Source organism: Xenopus tropicalis, chromosome 5 (assembly GCF_000004195.4).
Source record: "Xenopus tropicalis strain Nigerian chromosome 5, UCB_Xtro_10.0, whole genome shotgun sequence".
In the NCBI taxonomy this organism is placed as follows: domain Eukaryota; kingdom Metazoa; phylum Chordata; class Amphibia; order Anura; family Pipidae; genus Xenopus; species Xenopus tropicalis.
Window position 1 is genome coordinate 101,846,932 of NC_030681.2, and position 22,014 is coordinate 101,868,945.

At 39.9% G+C, this 22,014-nt stretch overlaps 1 protein-coding gene across 1 annotated transcript; it reads left to right on the forward strand.

Annotated features, from left to right (window-relative positions):
* Positions 1 to 5,617: 5,617 nt before the first annotated feature.
* On the forward strand, positions 5,618 to 21,553 carry chrnd (cholinergic receptor, nicotinic delta). The gene is made up of 12 exons (NM_001015814.1): positions 5,618 to 5,684; positions 6,987 to 7,132; positions 8,313 to 8,357; positions 8,945 to 9,054; positions 10,681 to 10,836; positions 11,785 to 11,900; positions 12,011 to 12,211; positions 12,324 to 12,435; positions 13,593 to 13,707; positions 15,545 to 15,755; positions 17,837 to 17,955; positions 21,094 to 21,553. Exons 1-12 carry the CDS (start codon positions 5,633 to 5,635, stop codon positions 21,274 to 21,276), a joined length of 1,566 nt encoding a protein of 521 aa, NP_001015814.1. The 5' UTR covers positions 5,618 to 5,632; the 3' UTR covers positions 21,277 to 21,553.
* The last annotated feature ends 461 nt before the right edge of the window (positions 21,554 to 22,014 follow it).

The following is a 22,014-nucleotide window of genomic DNA, read 5'->3' on the forward strand; positions in this document are numbered from 1 at the left end:
CATATCTAGTGCTACTTCACTCATGATTTTGCTATGTCAACCATGACAAGTGATCTAGAAGAGCTATGTTCAATAGGCATGGTATTAGAGGTAATGCATTAAAGAAGAAGGAAAGGCTAAGTCACTTGGGGGTGCCAAAATGTTAGGCACCCACAAGTGACTTAAATCGCCTACCTTTTACCCCGGGCTGGTGCCCCTGTTCGGAGACAACAGCACCAGCCCGGGGTAGCAGCGAGTGCTTCCTCCTTCCTGTTCGCTCGCATGCACAGTAGAGTGAAAAGCTGAACTTTAACAGAGAAGTCGGCTTTTCACTCTAATGCGCATGTGCCGGTCCCGGGAATTTTCCGGCAAAACGAAGCCAGAAGAAGGAAGCGCTCGCTACAGCTACCCCGGGCTGGTGCTGTTTTCTCCTATCAGGCACCAGCCCAGGGTACAAGGTAAGCGATTAAAGTCACTTGGGGGTGCCTAACATTTTGGCACCCCCAAGTGACTTAGCCTTTCCTTGTACTTTAAAAGTGGGTGTGGTCAGAAATGTTGCCACCACACATAGTGCTGAGAGTTTCCTTTGTGGGCTGGGTAGATCAGGGGTGTGGCTGTTTATGCAAGTGCCCTGGGATACTATGAAGAAATCTTATTAGGTTGTGTATTAAAGTAGCCTTCCCAAACACAAAAATTATTTTCCACCAAGGCATAGCCCACCACTCTAGGGGCCAAAGTGATCAGTGGGCTAATAATAAGTAAAGCCACTGGAGGAAAGGCCCTGCTAAATTAATGGTAAAAAACCCAGTGATTACTGATGGTGGCCCTGATGGAGTAGTTAGCAATTTAGATATATTTAGATCTTGCAAATTATTAAATGGTTTACCTTCTACAGGTTTTGGATCCCTTATATAGAAACTTGTTATCCAGAGAGCTCAGAATTATGTGAAGGCCACCTCTCATAGTCCATTTTAAGCACATTTCTATAATTTGTAAATATTATTTCCTTTTTCTCTGTAATAATAAAACAGGACCTTGTACTTGATTCCAACTAAGATATAATTAATCCTCATTGGAGGCAAAACAATCCTATTGGGTTTATTTTATTTTTAAATGATTTTTAGCAGACTACCCATATGTAATAAAAGGCCAGTTTGCCCATTAGAAGTAACCCATAGCAACCAATAAGATTTGCTTTTAAACAGGTGATTTAAATGGCTAATTGGTCGCTATGGGATACTGTACCTGGGCAAACTTAGTGCCATTTATTACATAACCCACCTTATTTAAAGTCTAGTGATCCACATTATGGAAAGATTCTTTATCCAGAAAACCCCACTAACATTCCAGATAAATATATACAAACCGGATTCCAAAAAAGTTGGAACAAATTGTGAATAAAAACTGAACGCAATGATGTGGAGGTGCCAACTTCTAATATTTTATTCAGAATAGAACATAAATCACGGAACAAAAGTTTAAACTGAGAAAATGTACCATTTTAAGGGAAAAATATGTTGATTCAGAATTTCATGGTGTCAACAAATCCCAAAAAAGTTGGGACAAGTAGCAATAAGAGGCTGGAAAAAGTAAATTTGAGCATAACGAAGAGCTGGAAGACCAAATAACACTAATTAGGTCAATTTACAACATGATTGGGTATAAAAAGAGCTTCTCAGAGTGGCAGTGTCTCTCAGAAGCCAAGATGGGTAGAGGATCACCAATTCCCACAATGTTGCGCAGAAAGATAGTGGAGCAATATCAGAAAGGTGTTACCCAGCGAAAAATTGCAAAGATTTTGCATCTATCATTATGAACTGTGCATAACATCATCCGAAGATTCAGAGAATCTGGAACAATCTCTGTGCGTAAGGGTCAAGGCCGTAAAACCATACTGGATGCCTGTGATCTCCGGGCCCTTAAATGACACTGCACCACAAACAGGAATGCTACTGTAAAGGAAATCACAGAATGGGCTCAGGAATACTTCCAGAAACCATTGTCAGTGAACACAATCCACTGTGCCATCCGCCGTTGCCAGCTGAAACTCTACAGTGCAAAGAAGAAGCCATTTCAAAGCAAGATCCACAAGCTCAGGCGTTTTCACTGGGCCAGGGATCATTTAAAATGGAGTGTGGCAAAATGGAAGACTGTTCTGTGGTCAGACGAGTCATGATTCGAAGTTCTTTTTGGAAATCTGGGACGCCATGTCATCCGGACCAAAGAGGACAAGGACAACCCAAGTTGTTATCAACACTCAGTTCAGAAACCTGCATCTCTGATGGTATGGGGTTGCATGAGTGCGTGTGGCATGGGCAGCTTTCATGTCTGGAAAGGCAGCATCAATGCAGAAAAATATATTCAGGTTCTAGAACAACATATGCTCCCATCCAGACATCATCTCTTTCAGGGAACACCCTGCATTTTTCAACAAGATAATGCCAGACCACATTCTGCATCAATCACAACATCATGGCTGCGTAGGAGAAGGATCCGGGTACTGAAATGTCCAGTCTGCAGTCCAGATCTTTCACCTATAGAGAACATTTGGCGCATCATAAAGAGGAAGGTGCGACAAAGAAGGCCCAAGACGATTGAACAGTTAGAGGCCTGTATTAGACAAGAATGTGAGAGCATTCCTATTCCTAAACTTGAGAAACTGGTCTCCTCGGTCCCCAGACGTCTGTTGAGTGTTGTAAGAAGAAGGGGAGATGCCACACAGTGGTGAAAATGGCCTTGTCCCAACTTTTTTGGGATTTGTTGACACCATGAAATTCTGAATCAACATATTTTTCCCTTAAAATGGTACATTTTCTCAGTTTAAACTTTTGTTCCGTGATTTATGTTCTATTCTGAATAAAATATTAGACGTTGGCACCTCCACATCATTGCGTTCAGTTTTTATTCACAATTTGTTTAGTGTCCCAACTTTTTTGGAATCCGGGTTGTATATATATATCAAATAAATGTTTATGCTTTCAAGCAGGATGCTCTATACTTTCTTAGGAGTTTAATACCTTGAATGACCTTTTAATACTAATAAGACACCACCAACTGCTTTCCCAGTTGCAGTTTTTAAACAGGTGAGTAACCTGTGGCACCCATTGGGCATTTCAGCTCCTAGTGGCAGCAAAGCCCCTGGTAGCACTTTTAATAAATAATACCAATGTTTCCTTTTTTATGCCCATTTAAATGTAAGGAGGTATTTGCTCATGGGTACCTGTAATCACCACGTGTAAAATGTTTGCAGCAATTCTAATAGATCAGGAGGGGGAGGTATTTTTGGGTGCATCACAGCACTTTGCATTTAAAGTGACATTTTAATTTAATTTCTTGGCAAAGGCTAGCAGGCAGCCTACATTTTCCATAATTTAAATGGTGCTGTTTGAGTGTAATGGTGTAAATTATTAAAAATACATTGTGCTCTTTGTAATACAGTAAGTGATATAATTTGTGAAAAAGGCTCCATGCTTATGTACTGTATGTCCTGTTATTAATGGACACAAAGTGGAATATTTTTTAAAGCTGGTTAATTAGAATCACATTACATACAGCATCGAAACCTGTGCACTTTGCAACAGAATTGATTAATTATCATCCCTGTAGTACCAGCTTTTATGACATCTTTAATGTAACATTCTGCTAATGCTTTAATGATTTCCATTGACCCCTAAGCTTAGCTTCTCAACTGTAGCCCAGAGCACACTGAGCAAGCACAGGGGCGCCGCCAATCAAAAGATGACCTAAAAAGATCAAAAGATGGGAATCTGCTGTGGGCAAAGTTGCAGGCATAGATTGCTGTTAAATGACTGTGGAATCTCTGGGCTGGTACCTACTTATAAGGCTGCTTTACCATCAACCATGATTGCCTATTGCCTAAGAGAATAATGTAAACAATCTCATAGTCCTCTCTGTCACATGAGACATTAAAAACTATAAGAACATGATATCAATAGTGTAGCCACCCTAAACTTTCCCAGTACTTCTACCACAGGCTCTCTAATGTTAAGAGAAAAGCAATCAGAGTCAGATGATCTTCAAGTGTAGAGGAAATAACATACATTCATAATTATACTTTTATATGTTAAGAAATAATAATGTTAATATATTGTTTACTTATGAAAAGCCAATTCAGCAGTACAACTGAAAGGGCAGGGAGGTTCCCGGCAGCTTGGTATTTAATAACACTTCCTAAAATGTTGCTTCCTCTGTGAAAGAGATGCAGCTGTTGTTTGGGTAAGAGTGACAGAGCGGCTGGAGCCTCCATGAATGAATATCACTCTGCTCTCCGCCATATTAACATACTGTATTAACTCTATCCAATCACATTCAGAGGACGAGTAGCCCAGATGTTAGAAATCTGTTCTCATTCTCCAAATTACTGGCAAGGACTAGTTTATGGGTCAGATGATGACACAAGCTAACTTAGCTTCAGCCACCTCTGCCGGCTTTCTTAGCCAGGCAGGGGACAGGGGTGACGTCACGGGGGGCACGGAGGAGGCAGGGCCGTGATGTCGTGGGATGGGGAGGAGGCGGCCCGTGTTGTCGTGGTGGCGAGGCTATGACGCAGTGATCGCGACAATGTTACTGAGTCCTGCCCGATTTCCCTAATTTGGGAAACTGGGCAAGATGTTTTGACCCGGACATCCCTTCTGAAAACCGGGCTGTCCGGGTTGAAACCGGACAGGTGGCAACCCTAAGTTGAACATTTATTTGACATAACCTTATTTTACATTTCTGCCATTTTATATATTTATTTAGGTCCCAAAATTCCCAATATAGCAATAGTTTTTCTCTGTATATACAATATATCTGCACTATACATTTACTGTGAGAAACATAGTAAGTAAGTTGTACTGTAATTCTGCTACAGTTATTTATTTCTTTATATTATATGTTCATCTAATTCCGATAATGGTGATTCAAACCAACAATGATAGTCACTGTAGCAAACATTTTCCTTGGGCTCTATCTGAACACTGGTACTGTAGACGAAAACAGAAATTTAACACAGTAATAAATACAAACTGTAAAGATATCTATACTGCTTATTGTGTTTGTATTTACCATGTACCATGTATTTACCAATGCTTTGCACTTATCCCAGGCACAGAAGATTCATACTAGCTAGTGCCAGGACTATAGTTACACCCTGAATGAGTGACATTTTATCTCACACAAGGGGTATGTACATTTGCCTGCATATGTCAATATGACCTTGAGCAACTGTTCTGTCTCTTTCCCAAGCTCTACAAAAGTGTGGCTTCTATTGTTATAAACATTATTTACAGTTTCAAAGTGACTGTATTTTGTTTGCATGCTGGCCTGTTCAACCATGCCCTAAAGGACACAGGGCTTTATATACATCTATTTCTGATACCCCATATTTTTTCAATATGCATTATTAAGGTGTCAGTGACAAGCCATTCAGAGCTAGTTTGTGATGGGCATGCCTGGCTGTGGTTGTTTGATTTGCTTTTCCTCCTAGCAGATTATTTACTCCTGAAGCATTGCACCTGCCCCTGTCTATCTTCATTCAGCCTCAAATTTCTCTTCCAGAATCCGTCCCATTCTGTTCCTTTGCAGGGGGAAGGGCAGCAATAAGCCTGAGAATACACTGGGTTGGTGAGTGGGAGCTGTGGAACCGGCCACTATGGCTGGGATATGGATCTGCCTTCTATTGCCAATTTTTAGCTACTTTCAAGGTAAGACTTTGCTATTCTATATATATATATATATATATATATATACAAAACGAAGTGCTGGGAAGCTGCACACCATAAGGAACAATAATACCTGGGAGCCTGTGCAAATCGAAATCTAGACAGGCATGGGGTGACGGCACGCACAGGATTTTCACAAGGAGTCAGGAAGATGCGAAATAATAGAGGTTTATTGTGACCAACGTTTCAGTTCCTCACAGGAACTTTCATCAGGGATACTGAAGAAAGTTCCTGTGAGGAACTGAAACGTTGGTCACAATAAACCTCTGATTATTATTTCGCATCTTCGTGACTCCTTGTGAAAATCCTGTGCGTGCCGTCACTCCATGCCTGTCTATATATTTATATATATATATATATATATATCTTTATTTATATATATTTGTGCTTGTGTGTGTGTATGTATTACATTTGCCTCTCTCTAACCTATCTCAGTTTAAAACTCTTTCTGCCACTGTCAGGTCTATTCTTTATCATTCTGACACTGGCAGATTCTACCCTAATATTACTTGTGTATTGGTTTAAATCTGCTCCATCTAATCTTTCCCTGTTTGTGCTTTGCTCGTCCATAGTGAGGATTGTTAAGGGGAAATGATGTAACAGGTGGTGACATGGCTTTTCGTAGATTAACAGATACAAACCTTTTAGTCAAATGTGACCGCAAAATAAATATGCTGTGAAAATCTTGTCATTGGTATGTTTAAGCAGGTATTTTGGTGCTGGGTCAGATATAAAGATACATGAGGGATGATACCCTATGTTTGGGTCAATGGAGCAAACCTCAGACACAGGACATGACCCACACTTATGCTGAACTGGGGAAGGGGGGGGGGGCAGTTAACCAGCATGCTGGAATACTTGGAGATGTAGTTCAAAACACTTAGGGGCTGATTTACTAATCCACGAATCTGAATCCCGAATGGGAAAAAATCGGATTGGAAACGAACATTTTGTGACTTTTTTGTATTTTTGGCAATTTTCTCGTCGCCGTCGCGACTTTTTCGTGAATTGTCGCGACTTTTTCGTAGCCGTTGCAAATTGTCGCAACTTTTTTGTATTGAGCGCTAAGTAAACGGCGGGCAAACCTTTCCGATTTTTTCGCTGCAGCGGCGAAAAAATCGCAAAATACCGATCATTACGAAAAAAACGCATTCAGACGCTTTCGATCCGTTCGTGGATTAGTAAATCGTCCCCTTAGTGCCACAGATTGAGTAATAAACAGATTTTCAGAATGCCATGTAGTATAGTATAGTGTGTATTAGGCTTGACTTTTTCCATTACCAGGATGTCTCTCTGAGAGTGAAGAGGAGCGTTTGCTAAATCACATTTTTGGTGAGCGAGGCTACAGAAAGGAACTGCGGCCAGTGGAACATACTGGTGAAACAGTGAATGTTTCTTTGGCTCTGACACTCTCTAACCTGATTTCCCTGGTAAGTATGCACTGAATTTTACAATGAAAGCAAACAAAAAACTGTTTTGCGGTGTTTGTGTATTTACTATAGTTATCCTTGAATAAGAAGTACCAGTGTCATATTTATTTAGAAATGGGCCAGATAGATTGTACATAGTGCCCTGCCTCAGTGCAGTATTTAATTTATTCACTATTCATATTTACTGTGGTCAGTTTTATCAGGAGCCAGTAGGAGGAAGATGGTCCCTGCCTAGTACAGTTTACAATCAAAGTGAGTGCGTAACTTACAGACACAAATAGTAAGGTAGTAAGAGCAGCTGTTCAACATGTTAGGGGCAAAGTGCCAATATTGAACCAATACTGAATCAGATACTGTGCTAGTGTTCCAGGAGGTAGGACTTGAGTTTAGTTTGAGGGTTTAGTTTTTGAGTTAAGGGAGAGTTTATTATGGAGGATTTCATGATGGAACTTCATAGGCAAGTAGCAGCAGGACAGAAAGGTTTCACGCTGAGCTGAGCATTGGAGATGGCCAAGAATTTACACAGACACAAGTGAATATAGGAAGGCAGCTTAGGATCAGGTTATTTCCCCTCAATTCTAATGTGACATCTTAAATCATGATAATGCTAAATAGGGTTTAACTTCATTTTTTAGTATATTTTTGTTTATATACTGTATATGCAGTGGTGCACATTTTCACATTTCAGCAATAGTATAGACAGGGAAGTAAAACACAGCAATAGTCACAAATACACAGTAATACAATTTAGTGGCATGTGTTGAGGTCCCTGCCCACAGAGCTCACAGTCTATTTTATATAATGCAAAAGTGTCATACAACACAAGTGATATCACTAAGGATTGGTTATATCTGTGTGAATTAGGGTATATTTTAAGTTTTTTGGTGGCTTTTGTGTATTTATGTATTGTGCATTTTCTGAGAACAGTTGTATGCATTTGTTTTGCTATGATATCTGTTATATAGTGAATTTTGCCTCCTGTAAGTACCCTGAAGTACTTGGCAAAGAGGAGGAACCAAGTGAACAGGGTAGGGTAAGGCCTGTAACATTCCTGCACAGCTGCCCTATGGCTCCGCAGAGTCTATACACATACTAAATGATTAGTATTTGTCGGAGCTTTGAATGCCCTTTCATCTAACACTGTTATAGAGAAAATAAACATCTGCTTATTGTATTACAGAAAGAAGCTGATGAAACCCTTACCACAAACGTTTGGGTAGAACTGGTAAGTGCTTTCATAAAGTCATCTGAAGCATTAGACAAGTGATCCCCAACCCCTTGGATGTTGCTCCCAGTGGCCTCAAAGCATGTTCTTATTTTTGAATTCCTGGCTTGGAGGCAAGTTTTGGTTGAATAAAAACCAGGTGTGCTGCCAAACAGAGCCTCCTGTAAGCTAATAGTCTGCAAAGAGAGTACCAAATCACAGTCCTTATTTGGCATTCCTAGGAACTCTTGATGACTCTTGGTTCTCCCAATCCCTACACCTTGTGCCTCATACTACTTTACCTTTTAGGGTGAAGACACACAGAGCTACTTAGTAGCAGCTACTTGTCAAAGCTACTAAACACCAGGAAATACCCGGCCATAAACAATACTGAGAATTGCCTCTGCTAAAATACACGTAGAGACAATTATCAGTAAATGATCAGCATTGTCTATTTTAGTAGCTGGGACAAGTAGCTGCTGCTAGTAGCTCTGTGTGTCTTCATCCTTTGAGTGTAAGTTCTTTTTTGTATATACTGTAACCTGTATGTTCAATGTATATTCAGTGTTTAATTACAATTAATAACAATAATTGTATTCACTTCTCAGGGCTGGTATGACAAAAGGCTGGCATGGGATATGGAAGAGTTTCATCATATAAATATTATTAGGGTTCCACCTGACATGGTGTGGCAGCCTCAGCTCATCCTGGAAAACAAGTAAGTGAAAAAAAAGCCCATAACATGTTATGGCTATATCTCTACATCTTATTTATTCCTCCCAAATGAGGAGTAAATTCACACTATCTGTGTATTTAGGACTGTGGATCCTTTTCTGCAGTATGTTATATAGTACAGCAATAATGGGTTTCTTTTTATGCTTTTTACATTTTCCTACAAATCTTTGTGGAGTGAAAAAACCCCAGAAAACCTCTAAAACCACAAATGAAATAAAGATTGTTACAATTTCCCTAGGACAGCCCCATTGACTTCTACATGACCTCAACAGTTAGATGGTGAAGTTTTGTATTAGAGTTTTTCGTGGTATTTACACGTGGTAAAAACACAAATTGTGAAAAAATGTGAATGTTAGTAAATGCTTCCTTAATGTGCTTCCCGTGATACAGGGCTAATTTTATTCTCACAGAGAACTGTATGTTTAGTAATAACTTATGAAATATCAACTGAGCACCCCAAAGACAAGCAGAACATTGTTTTAATTTAAATAACCCCTGAAATAGACATTTATCAAAAACCAAGAACAGAACCTAAATGGGTTCCTCCGTAAACTTTATTGTGCATATTCTTTGCTGGTGATTGAGCACACAATGGTTAGCAGCACTGCTGTGTGCATACAGTACACATTACTTTTAGTGGCGGTACTGTTGAAGTGCTGGCTGTACCAAATGAGGATATGCCAGATGATTTACTTTTCTCATCTGTATTTATAAGGGTTTATTTCTTCAGATGGCAAAAGTGATAAATGAGACCTGGTTCCTTCAACGGCCCCTTGTTAAATCCAAGAGCACCCTTACCATTTTCCTAGAGTTCTCTTTATGTTGCATTATATGCTTTGTTAAGAAACATCACAAACACTTGTTGGTCCTTTTAAGCAGTGTATAGGTTCTTCCACAAGCCAGTGACATCATGAGCAACATTTTTAAATAAATAGGATGGCAGTTGATTTAAAGCATACTAAATCCTTTTGCAATATTGCTTTTTTCCCCCAGTATTAAAACACATTAAAACACATAGGTCTAATCAGTCCTTCCTTGCCTGCAAATACAAAAGGGGTCATAGCATCAATAGTAACCATGCTGCTTGCACTTCCATGTAGTTGCAACAAACCCCATTGCCTCTTTCCTGCCTTTGCTGCTAAATTGTGTTGAATTGCACCTACTGACACTATAGAACCCTGGAGCTACTCTTACCCTGAATGTGGTAGTAATTTCAGGGTTCCCACAGCTGGCTGTGTCTGCAAGGGATTCTGACTTGGTAATGTTATTGTACCACCAAGTGCCAAAAGTGACACTATCCCACCTTCGAACATGTTGCACCTTGCATCCCATCCCACTACTTATTTGAACCACAGGAAAAAGGTTACACACAGTGCCCAGAAATAGGAGCATCAGGCCTTGATGTAGAATGTTAAACTGAGGCAAGGTACAAACACATGACAGTTATGCCACTGATTTTTAATATACCACAAAAGTAAGTTTCTTTCATGTAATAATACACATACCAAATTAATCATGTTACCCACCAGAATTACAGGGAATATTGTATTAGATTGTGATGCTTTATCATTGCATTGTTTTAAGCCAAACAATTTTCTCTTCAATGTAGCAACAATGGTGTCTTTGAGGTGGCTTATTACAGCAACGTCCTGGTAAACAGTGATGGCTTTATGTATTGGCTGCCCCCTGCTATATTCCAAACCTCATGCTCTATTAATGTCAACTACTTTCCATTTGACTGGCAGAACTGTTCTTTAAAGTTCAGGTAAGATATTTGTTTGTATGCTTTAAGCATTCCTTATCTATCCACCCATGTAGCAACTGTTATTATTGTATTCTCATTCCTTTCTCTTAATTTGCCATATTTTCATATTATCCACTTTAAAACTGTACACAAAGAAAATATTTATGTTGTATGTGTAAATGGGCATTTTGCGTGGTTGCACAGAAATCAGTCCAGTCTGCAGCATAGATCTAAATTATTTTCAAATATTAAAGGACATCTGCCCTACATTGTGCTAAAAGACTGCATGGTCTACTCAGGAGCAAGAAGCACCTCTCTATTTTGTTAGTGGCAAAAGAAGGCACATGGAATGGATGAATGTATAAACCCCAACTGATGATCAATGCATCTTGCAGCTGGGACCAAAAGTAGGCATAATTAAAAATATAAATATATGCTCCATTGCCCTTAGTGTAAGTGAGGCATAGATGGTCATAATTAGAGCTGTAACAGTAGGTGTTAGCCTCAGATTTACCCACCACTCAGTAGGTAGCCAACTCTCTTGTTTTTTACTCTGCACACAGTTTCCAGACACTTTTACAAGGTGCTGCAAGGAAAAGCTTAAATATTGTTGTCAGAGATGGGTATGAAATGGACCAGGGGCAATTTTCTAGTTTCAGAAGTCTGACCCTGCATTTGGCAGGGCTTTGCTGTGAACAATCATAAAATGGGAATTGTACAAGTAGACTGTTACCTCTGTTACCATAGTGCTCCAAGTTTCAGCAAACTGTTTATTTGATGACTGTAGGCCAACACTGCATTCCTTACATCAAAGTTACAGATATAATGCAACAGCGATCAATAGGAAATACCAGTGTGTAGATATAGCCATTGAAAAAGTCATTATCAAGACATAAACCAATGCTGACACTTAGTGGTCATTTAAGGTGACTGCATTTTTTTTGTTACCATTAACTTTTGTGGTTCCAGCTCCTTGACTTACAATGCAAAAGAAATAAATTTACAGCTCAGGCAGGACCAGGATGAAGAGTCCCAAAGAAACTATCCAGTGGAATGGATTATTATTGATCCTGAAGGGTTCACAGGTAAAGATGCTACTGAATAGCAGATATAAAACATATACCACATGTACTCATGCATTGTATTGCGTGTTCATGTGGTTTAATACCACTATACTTTTACATTATTTTTGCAGAGAATGGTGAATGGGAGATAGTCCATATTCCAGCCAAGAAGAATATTGACAGAAGTTTAACCCCTGAGAGCACCAAGTACCAGGACATCACTTTCTACCTTATAATAAAGCGCAAACCCCTTTTCTATATAATTAACATTCTAGCTCCTTGTGTGCTCATTGCACTAATGGCTAATCTGGTCTTCTATCTACCAGCTGACAGTAAGTCTCCCATTAGGGCATAGCAATAAATTCAATTCTAGCAAGGGGCAAGGGGAAGAAAACAGAGCTATTGATAGACTCAGAATGGCAAATAATAGCTATTATTTTGCAGGTGGGGAGAAAATGACCTTGGCGATATCTGTCCTTCTGGCTCAGTCTGTCTTCCTTTTGCTTATCTCACAGCGTCTTCCAGAGACTTCTTTTGCCATTCCACTCATTAGCAAGTAAGTCTCATTAAATCATTAAAGTAGAAGGAAAGGCTAATAAAAAGTTAATCTCAAGCTGCAGGCATCCCTTCAGTTGTCTCAATAGTGCCCTTAAGTCTCCCTATATTTCAACTGTTCAGATGATCAGAAGCCTAACAGAAAGAAAAAATGCTGAGCTGTGTAAAGAAAGTTCCCATAATCCCTCACTCCTGCACCGAGACCAAGTGTACATGCTCAGTTAGTTAGACTATGAGGAAGCTTCCTGCTGATTGGCTCAGATCCACATTCCTAAGGGGAGGAGTGAGTTCTTAGCATTCTTGAAGGAGGGGGGAGCAGGAGAGGGGAGAGAGGAGAGAGCTGCGTGTCTCTGGCCGAGGAAAACAAACAGACAAGAAATCCTGTATCTTTTGAAAGAGAACTCAGTGCAGCATTTCTGTGAGTGCTTATGATTGTATTTACATAGACCTTTCTGATAAAGCTTACTTAGTTTTTACCTTTCTTTCTCCTTTAAAAGGCAGCAGAGAAAAATAACAGATTTGTGAGAACAGCAAAAAAATGAAAGTTGTGCTCACCACTAAAACTCAAACTGGGGGCTGCAATGAGCCTGTGAGCAAAATTCATACAAAGACAAGAGGTCCTCTGCACTCACATATATATATAGGCATAGCAACCCACAGTTTTTGTTCAGGCAGGTTTCCCTTAGTTTGGACACCTAAAGGTGGTCCTACAATGTGTGAGTATGTTCTCCCCTTCTTGGTTGCTCCCCCGCAGTTCTAATAAATGGCCAGTAGGTGGCAGGGGACATCATGGTGTTACAGAACATTCTTTCCTGGATATCTGGATATACTGTGTATATGTATTAGCAGCTTCGTGTACCTACATGGAAGTACAAGAAGAGCTTTTAGACACAAGTACATTAAATGAATGGCATCTATTTTAGTTTGACTGCACTTGCGTTTGTGGTTGTAAACAACCCTTTTGATGTCTGCCAAATATATTATTATTTATATTTACATATATTAAACTGAACAGGACTGAATTTGCCACAGACAAATCTTTGGTAACCAGTTTGGTAACTCATAACAGTCCCGAAACAATAAAACAATATATATATATATATATATATATATATATTTAGAAGGAAACCATTGTATAAAATCTTGTTTTCCTTTCAGGTATCTGATGTTTATCATGGTCCTAGTGACAATTGTGGTTGTAAGCTGCGTCATTGTGTTGAACTTACACTTCAGGACACCCAGCACGCATGTAATAACTGAGCGGATGAAAGAGGTGAGTCCAGAGAGCTAACTAGTTTTCGTTTCTATACTAGATTAATTCAAGGTGTGCCTTATGAATCATTTAAACATTCATTCATGGTTATCAACTTGAGCTTTTTTCTGTTCCATTTATGGAATGTGTGAATATTCTCCTTGTCTGATTTCACCAAAGTTTGCCTTGGTTTTGATTTTTTGAGATTTTCTGTGAAAATTTCCCAGTGTATTTTCCCCATACAATTGTAGAAGGGAAATGACCATTAGCAAATGACATATATGGGAAATTAGCATGGAAGAGGTGGTGTAGGTTTGAACCAGCCTTTCAGTAAATAGGCAAAGTCATAGAGATTTGACATTCTTGGCAAAAATATGCAAAAATTTAACATATGGCCTTTAGTAAATATGCCCACGACGGGGTAGGGTTTGGAACTAATATAAAATAAAGGACAAGATAATTGATCAATTCCTTAGACCTACATGTATCAGTGAGAACTTTAGGATTTATATTTATCCCAGTCCTTATTGTCTCTGGAAATTCTAATATATAGAAACGTATAGTATGTGGGCCTATTTATATAGAAATGTATGTGCCTAAAATTGGACCAGTTGCAACTAATGGGATACATTCAGGGGCACGGATCTGTTCAGATATCACTATTTCCCTTTATTAGGTTGCAGATGGTTATTATTGGCTGATATCGCCTGCGTAAGATGCTATTTGATATCTGTATCCACTGTATATCTTAGTTTAATCAGATGGTTTTCCAATGTAACTTGTGGTCCAAAACAGATCCTGATTAAGAATCAAATTAGGCCCTGGCAATTTCAGGTACACAGAGGGCCCAACAGCACCACACAGGCCCAGTATATAGCGACTGTCTTTGGCATTTGCCAGAATCTACAGATTGCTAGTTCAGGCCTTGTCTAAGATGAATAATGTTGGAGACACATGGAGGAGGAGTGTGGTTAATTTTTAGTTATAGAATTTTCTATTCTTGAAAGCTTTTCATTTGGTCATCTTTTTTTTATTGTTTTTTTATTGTTGTGAAGCTAACTTGATAGTGGCAATTGCCCTGTTTTTTGCACTTTGAGCCATGCCCTGCAAATAGGAGTATTGCCAAAGTGCAGAGATTTGTGTTCATCTCATGAATACAGTGCTGCCCATGTTTCGCAGAAATGTATTCATGACGGGTGGGGGAGGCACATAGGCATCATCTCTTCAGCCCCCTACCCATTCCCTTACTTTTATATCACTGCAAATGCAACCTAGGGCCAACTAAGCACCTGCAGGTGCAGGCTGCAAAGGATCCTTGTACTTACCCTGCGTATGGCAGGCAATGAGCTGTCTTGTACCTGTCGGTGCTGTAATCTGCACCTCTTACAGCATTTTTTGGTGCAAAATGCAGAGTGCAGCTAGACACTGGCAGCAAGTACATTTTAGATGAGCACCAAGGGTTGCGCTTTGTGCTGCTTAGTGCTCTTCCATTTTCATCTGGTGTATTATTAAATGAACCCTTATTCGTTTCAGTTACATATATTTTCTGTGGTGGCACTGTAAAATTGCATTTAAAAATAATATTTACAGACACCTATAACCCTTCTTGAAATGTTGGTAATGCAGAGCCTGGCTGAAAGAGGTTGCTTTGGGAAATATAGTGTATACTTGCCAATATCTAGCAGGTAACAAAAATGTATATATCATATTTATATTAAATTTATATATCTTAGATGAGATGGTCATGTCCCATTGCATAATAAGCAGCTAGATCAGTTTTGCTTAGGTATTTAATAATTTGTCAGTTTTTAGACTGTCCACTCTCACTGATTTCTCTGCACTTCAATTCTATTCTCAGATCTTTCTTAACAAACTGCCCCGCATTCTGCACATGTCTCGGCCAGCAGAACCAGAGCCCGAGCCTTGGAGTGGAGTCCTTTTGAGGCGTAGTAGCTCTGTGGGGTACATTGTAAAGGCAGAGGAATATTACAGTGTCAAGTCCAGGAGTGAACTCATGTTTGAAAAGCAATCGGAGCGCCACGGTTTAACTAGTCGAGCCACCCCTGCACGTAAGGACTACAAAATCACATACTTTATGTTGAAATGCTTCCATGCTTATGGCCAGAATTTAAGGGGAGGTTTAATAATTGCTAGTACTCAATCTAAGCTGTGTAAAGAATGTGTTTACTGGGAATCCTTGGGGGGAGGCAAAGGATAATAGACACAAAATGACTAGAAATCCATCCTTGGTAAAAGTTAAGTTAGAGAAGAGTACAAAGATACTCATGTTCACAGAAGCAGATTACTGGAACACATAAAACGTACACCAACATTTCAGGTAAAGGTCGCGATACACAGGAAGATTCACTCCTTTGACGAAGTCAGCAAGCGAGCGGATCTTCTAACACAGTGCTGTCCAACTGGCGGCCCGCGACCCCCCTCTGTGTGGCCCCCCACCTGTCTGGCTGCTTTGATGGCTTACTCTTGTGTAAGCTTTAAATTGTATCAGTACTGAGATTAACTGGCCCCCTGCATGGTTCTCACCTCAGATTCAGGCTGTAATCAGGCTGTATTGTTTAAATATGTAATTCCCTGTGTTGTTCACACCTTTTATCTCTGCATTGTTCACCCCCTGTAGTGTTCACACCTCAGGCTCAGGCTGTAATCACCCCCATTGTTCCCCTGTTCACACCTCAGGAGCAGTAGAAACCCACAAATAGTCCCTGCACACTACAAAAAGAACATATACTGAGGTAGTACTGCAATTAAAAAGTTTTTTAATATATAGTTATTGTGCAGACTGTAGGAGCAGTGCCAGCATTGTGTCACTGTAGGCTGCCTGTGTGTGCCATACACACAGGCATCATTGGGCAAGCAGAGTATGGCACACACAGGCAGGGTAGGGAAGGCAGAGTATGGCACACACAGGCAGGGTAGGGAAGGAAGAGTATGGCACACACAGGCCAAGTATGGCACAAACCAGCCAAGAATGGCAAACACAGTGAAAGTATGGCACATGCAGGCAGGGTAGGGAAGGCAGAGTATGGCACACACAGGCAGGGTAGGGCAGGCAGAGTATGGCACACACAGGCCAAGTATGGCACAAACCAGCCAAGTATGGCACACAGGCAGGGTAGGGAAGGCAGAGTATGGCACACACAGGCAGGGTAGGGAAGGCAGAGTATGGCAGGTTTTTGCTGTCCTACAACCATTAATATGGGTATGGTCATGTGATAACATGGGTGTGGTTTCAAGTGGGTGCGGTTTCAAAAAGGGGAGTATTTAAAACTGGCTTCCATTATCGGCCCTCCACCATGTAGGTCGGAAAAATTCCGGCCCTCGGTACCACAGAAGTTGGACAGCACTGTTCTAACAATATTCCCACATAAAGGTGGACAAAACCAGGCTAATTAGGTTGTTTTGTAGGCACAGGCACCGTCAGATCAGGGGTGTCCATACACAGGCAGATACAACATTGGCAGCTGAAATCTGTCTGTCTGTTATGGACACATTTACACATTTCAGTTGGAGACCTATATATAGATTATATCTTCAGGATTGACACATTGGCAACTGTTATACTGTTATTTAGGTACACAGGTTGCTATTCTGTGTTAAGGTCCCCATACACTATAAGATCCGCTCGCTTGGCGATGTCGCCAAGCGAGCGGATCTTCTCCCGATATCCCCCACCTACGGGTGGGCGATATCGGGAGAATCCAGGGTAATACGATCGTTTGGCCCTGGGGCCAAACGATCGAATTACAACAACGGGCAATGGCAAAGTCGGTTCGGGGACCGCATCAACCAGCCGATGCGGTCCCCGATCCGACCAGATTTTCTAACCTGCCCGATCGAGATCTGGCCGATTTCAGGCCAGATCTCGGTCGGGCAGGCCTGTCGGGAGTGCCCATACACGGGCCGATTAGCTGCCGAATCGGTCCAAGGGACCGATATCGGCAGCTAGTATCGGCCCGTGTATGGGGACCTTTAGTGTCTGAATGCTTGGAAGGTGCATCAGTGCTACATCAGCATAAGTCAGATTATATATAAATATATTATATTATAAGTCTCAATATAGTGGTTTGAAATATTAGCTAATGTTATAGAATTCAATCTTTTAAGTTGTACATAATTACCTTGTTTCCAGGAGTCAATCCATTGAACTCAAACAACTCACAGGACCAACTTTATGGAGAGATAAAACCAGCTATTGATGGAGCAAATTTTATTGTCAAACACATGAGGGACAAGAATGATTATAATGAGGTGAGTAGGATTTTAAATCATAAGGATATTAAATAAATCCAAATAGTAGGCCCCTTGCCTAAACTCATATTAAATTTTGGTAAACTATTAGGGCTTCTGGCCACTTCTAGATAATCCTGTCATGCTTTATTCTAGAAGTGTTTTTGTCTTTGATGTGCTAAACAGATTTCATTGCTAGGTTATATGTCAGAATGAATCCTCAGAGGCTAATATTAACTTCTCAAAAAGTATTTGTCTAATACATGGGGGCCCAAAAGAATTTCGTTTTTCAACATCCCTAGGGTGGAGACAGGGTCAAGTGCAGTGGTAAACTGGCAGAAGATCTGAGTGCCAATTCAGAGCAGAAAGGTCTATAGTTAGAATCAAGTTGCAGTAATTCTTATGCCAAAGGTCAGGGTTGGCAGGGAGAATCACGAGCTAAAGAGCAATCAGAGGGAGTGGCAGCTATGCTGTGTGAGGATGCAAAGAGAGTAAGATACTGTATAGACAGTCAGGATTTGGAATTTGCTTATGATCTGTGTTATCTAGACTTTGTTTTCAATAAGAATTAATAAGCGCAAATGCAAGATTCACTAATTGAGGGAGAGGGGTAAAGTGTGAGCACCTTTATTGGCACAGTTGTCTCTGCACAGGTGACCTTGCTTCCATGCTGGCACAAATTGATGAATGAACTGGTTATGTAAGGACAAACTAAACTGATGTACAAGTGCACTATATTATGCACAGAGCATTCTGCATCTATATTGAAGCTGTTTTCTGGTCCACCTACCCTTTGCATTGGTCTGGGTCAAGGCATAAGTGGAAAGTGCTGAGTTACAGTAAATCATTTGGAGCTAATTAAAAATAAAATAAGACTAGCTAGGATCCTGGAAGATCTTGACCATGTGGCATGAATGTGTCCAGTCTATTTATGTACAGACCTGTGGGTGTCTATTTAGCAGTCTGAGATATCAGCATTCCGTGGCCCATAGATAATGCAAGGCATTCTAAGTAGGACTTTTCTATATACATACAGGGCACGTATACATCAGGCCTTATACTTATAGCTGTGAAAAACCCCAAATAAAGACTTAAAATAAGGTGAGCAAATGTCCATAGAAGCATTCTCCAAATGTAATTCTTTTTAACCAAATATAACACTGAACTGCATTTACTAGTAAATGGAAACACATGAAATTAGTTTTATTTAATTTAGTAAATCTAGCCCATTACATTTTGTGTGTGCATTTGACAAGTTTACATTTTATAGTTATGTAACAATCAATGTCATTTGACCCCTGTTTATTCAACTTGAATCAGTCTTCAGTCTTAAAACCATAGTACTGTATGTATGTATGTATAACTTTATTTATAAAGCGCCACAAGGGTACGCAGCGCTGTACAGTCTTACAGAATACAAAATTACACACAGGGAGGATGAGTGATATAATAAATAAATACAATAAATACATATATGTATATATATATATAAGTGCCATGTGGTATGAGACACAGTAGGAAGGAGGTCCCTGCCCCGTAGAGCTTACAATCTGAGTGGTTGGGTAACATACAGGCACAAACTGGAAGGTAAGAGTGCACCAGGTATGGGCATTTGCCCTTAAGCGCAGGACTGGGCAAAATAATGTCTTAGTGCTCCAGAAGGTAACAGCTGAGCTTTTTCTTAAAGAGAGTTAGTGAGTGTTCCCTACGGAGGGATTCAGGGATAGAGTTCCAGAGGTAAGGAGCAGCGAGATAGAAAGGTTTAATAGCTTACACAAACCTGGGCCCTACTGCCGTACTAGAACTTGAATTGTAGCCTTCTTGGCTACACTTTGACATATTAACATAAATGCTATTTAGCCTCTGAAACCAGGGTAACACTATATTACATTTAAATATATACAGAATCCTTTCATTTTTACTGGATTGCCAGACATTTAAGGTGTCTTGCTTACTCTTTACATATCTGGCAATTCTTAGTAAAAGCTGCAAAGCACTGGTCTCGTTATAAGGACTTATTAGAGAAGCCACCACCACATATGCCTTAATTATCATACAGTAGGAAAAAAGAACACTAGGTGGCCACTCTGCACATGGCTTCAGCATGAGGGAAGGTACAGCTATGGGGTATGTTCCTGCTAAGCTTTCAGCTTATGCACACTCATTTGTGTTAGGACACCAGGGCACAAAGTATATTGTGAAGTGCATAGAGAAGTCTTTATAGGGAGAATTGTATGTGCTTAACTGCCTCTAGTACCCAATATATGCTTTTTCTATGTCCCAAAAATTTACATATGGCAAATATCTCCCTGACAATATTTCTGGAGTATTTAGCTGAAATGTGTTTTAGCAGGCACTACAGGCTCAAAAATATAAATTCTTGCATGGTCTGTCAGGAAATAAAGTAGGATGGGGTCAGAATTTCCTTCTGTTAATCCTGTTAATATGAAGAGATACCTTGTGCTGCCAGCTGTACTTCTCCCTTCATGAGTCTAGAGACTGGAAAAGTGCAATATTAAAACATTTCCATTAGTAGGGCCCTAAGGCTAACATCACATGAGAAAGTTTCCCGAGAAAGAAACACTGAAGCCATGCCGCCTTCTTCTAACCTTAATGCCTGACACTACTGCTACAGCCAGTTTTTGCCATAAAAACACATATAAATGGATAGCAGAATTCCTGGCACACAAGGAATGGTGCCATAATTTAACATTTCAGGACGTGATTTTGCATCAATATGCAAGAAAACAGATTTCCAGATAAGGGATCCCATACCTGTATTGTCAAAGTCCATATATTGTAAAGTAGGGGTACATTATTTTTCATAATACACAAATAATAAACACTGATTAAAGCTTCCATATTAAAGAGCTATTATCCTCATTCCTTCAAGAAGATAAAAATTTAGAAACCCACACTAAGGAAAGAGCCATTTACAGTACCAAAAGTTATTTCTATAATCCTCAAATAAAGTTGCTTTCTCAGACATGAAATGTGCAAAAAGCCTCTTGCATCCCTCAATGGACTTTTATTGGAGTTTGTACAAGTAGATTTGTGCTTTATTTTGTATGGTCTTAATGAAAAAGAACATCTGGCTGCCATTTTGTATAACTTAATCTTTTTCCCTAATTGTGTTTCTTTTCTTGTCTATCTCTGTAGGAAAAGGATAACTGGTATCGCATTGCTCGGACTGTTGACCGCTTGTGCCTCTTCCTTGTGACCCCTGTAATGATCATTGGGACTCTGTGGATATTTTTGGGAGGTGCTTACAACCTACCTCCTTCCCTTCCATTCCCTGGTGACCCCTTTGATTACAATAAAGAACACAAAAGACTGATATAGGTCCAGACAGTTACAGCAGCAAGACCAGATCTTCAGGAATATGCAACATATTGATAAAGGATCAGACAATCTTAGCGAGCAGGCATCTTCAGGGCCAACCAGTTTGGATATTGGAGCAAAGGATCATAGCACCAGGGAAAGTGTTGTAATACAAACTCATATAGTGCCATTTTTGACACTGTGCAATATTTCTTCAGAACTAGCTTTATAAAATGTTGTTTTTGTAAATTACAAAGTATTGTATAAATCCAGTAAATGGCATAAAGGTATTCAAAAATCTCTGTGTCATTTTCTTCATTAAAGTGGACCTGTCACCCAGACATAAAAAGCTGTATAATAAAAGTCATTTTCAAATTAAACAAGAAACCCAAATTCATTTCTATATTAACAAATCCAAACCCATTATAAAGGCATTTTAAAATCCCAACTGTCAATCATATACTGCCTGCCCCGCCTTTATGCCTTAGGCATAGAGGCGGGGCAGACAAGTACTTGAACTTTCAATTCAGCTCTCACTTTCCCCCTCCCTCCTAACCATCTAATTGTGTAGCCAGTGCAATGGCCTGGGCATCAGGTCCCCCATTCTGGAACATACACACGATTTTGGGATGATACAAAGCTTGCCTTAATAACCGTGTCCACAAAATGGCACCTGCCTATTTGCTGTGATTTGCTGTGTAATTCCAGGACTGAAGGAAACAAGATTTCTATTACTTATATAGTGTAAGTGAAGTTTAT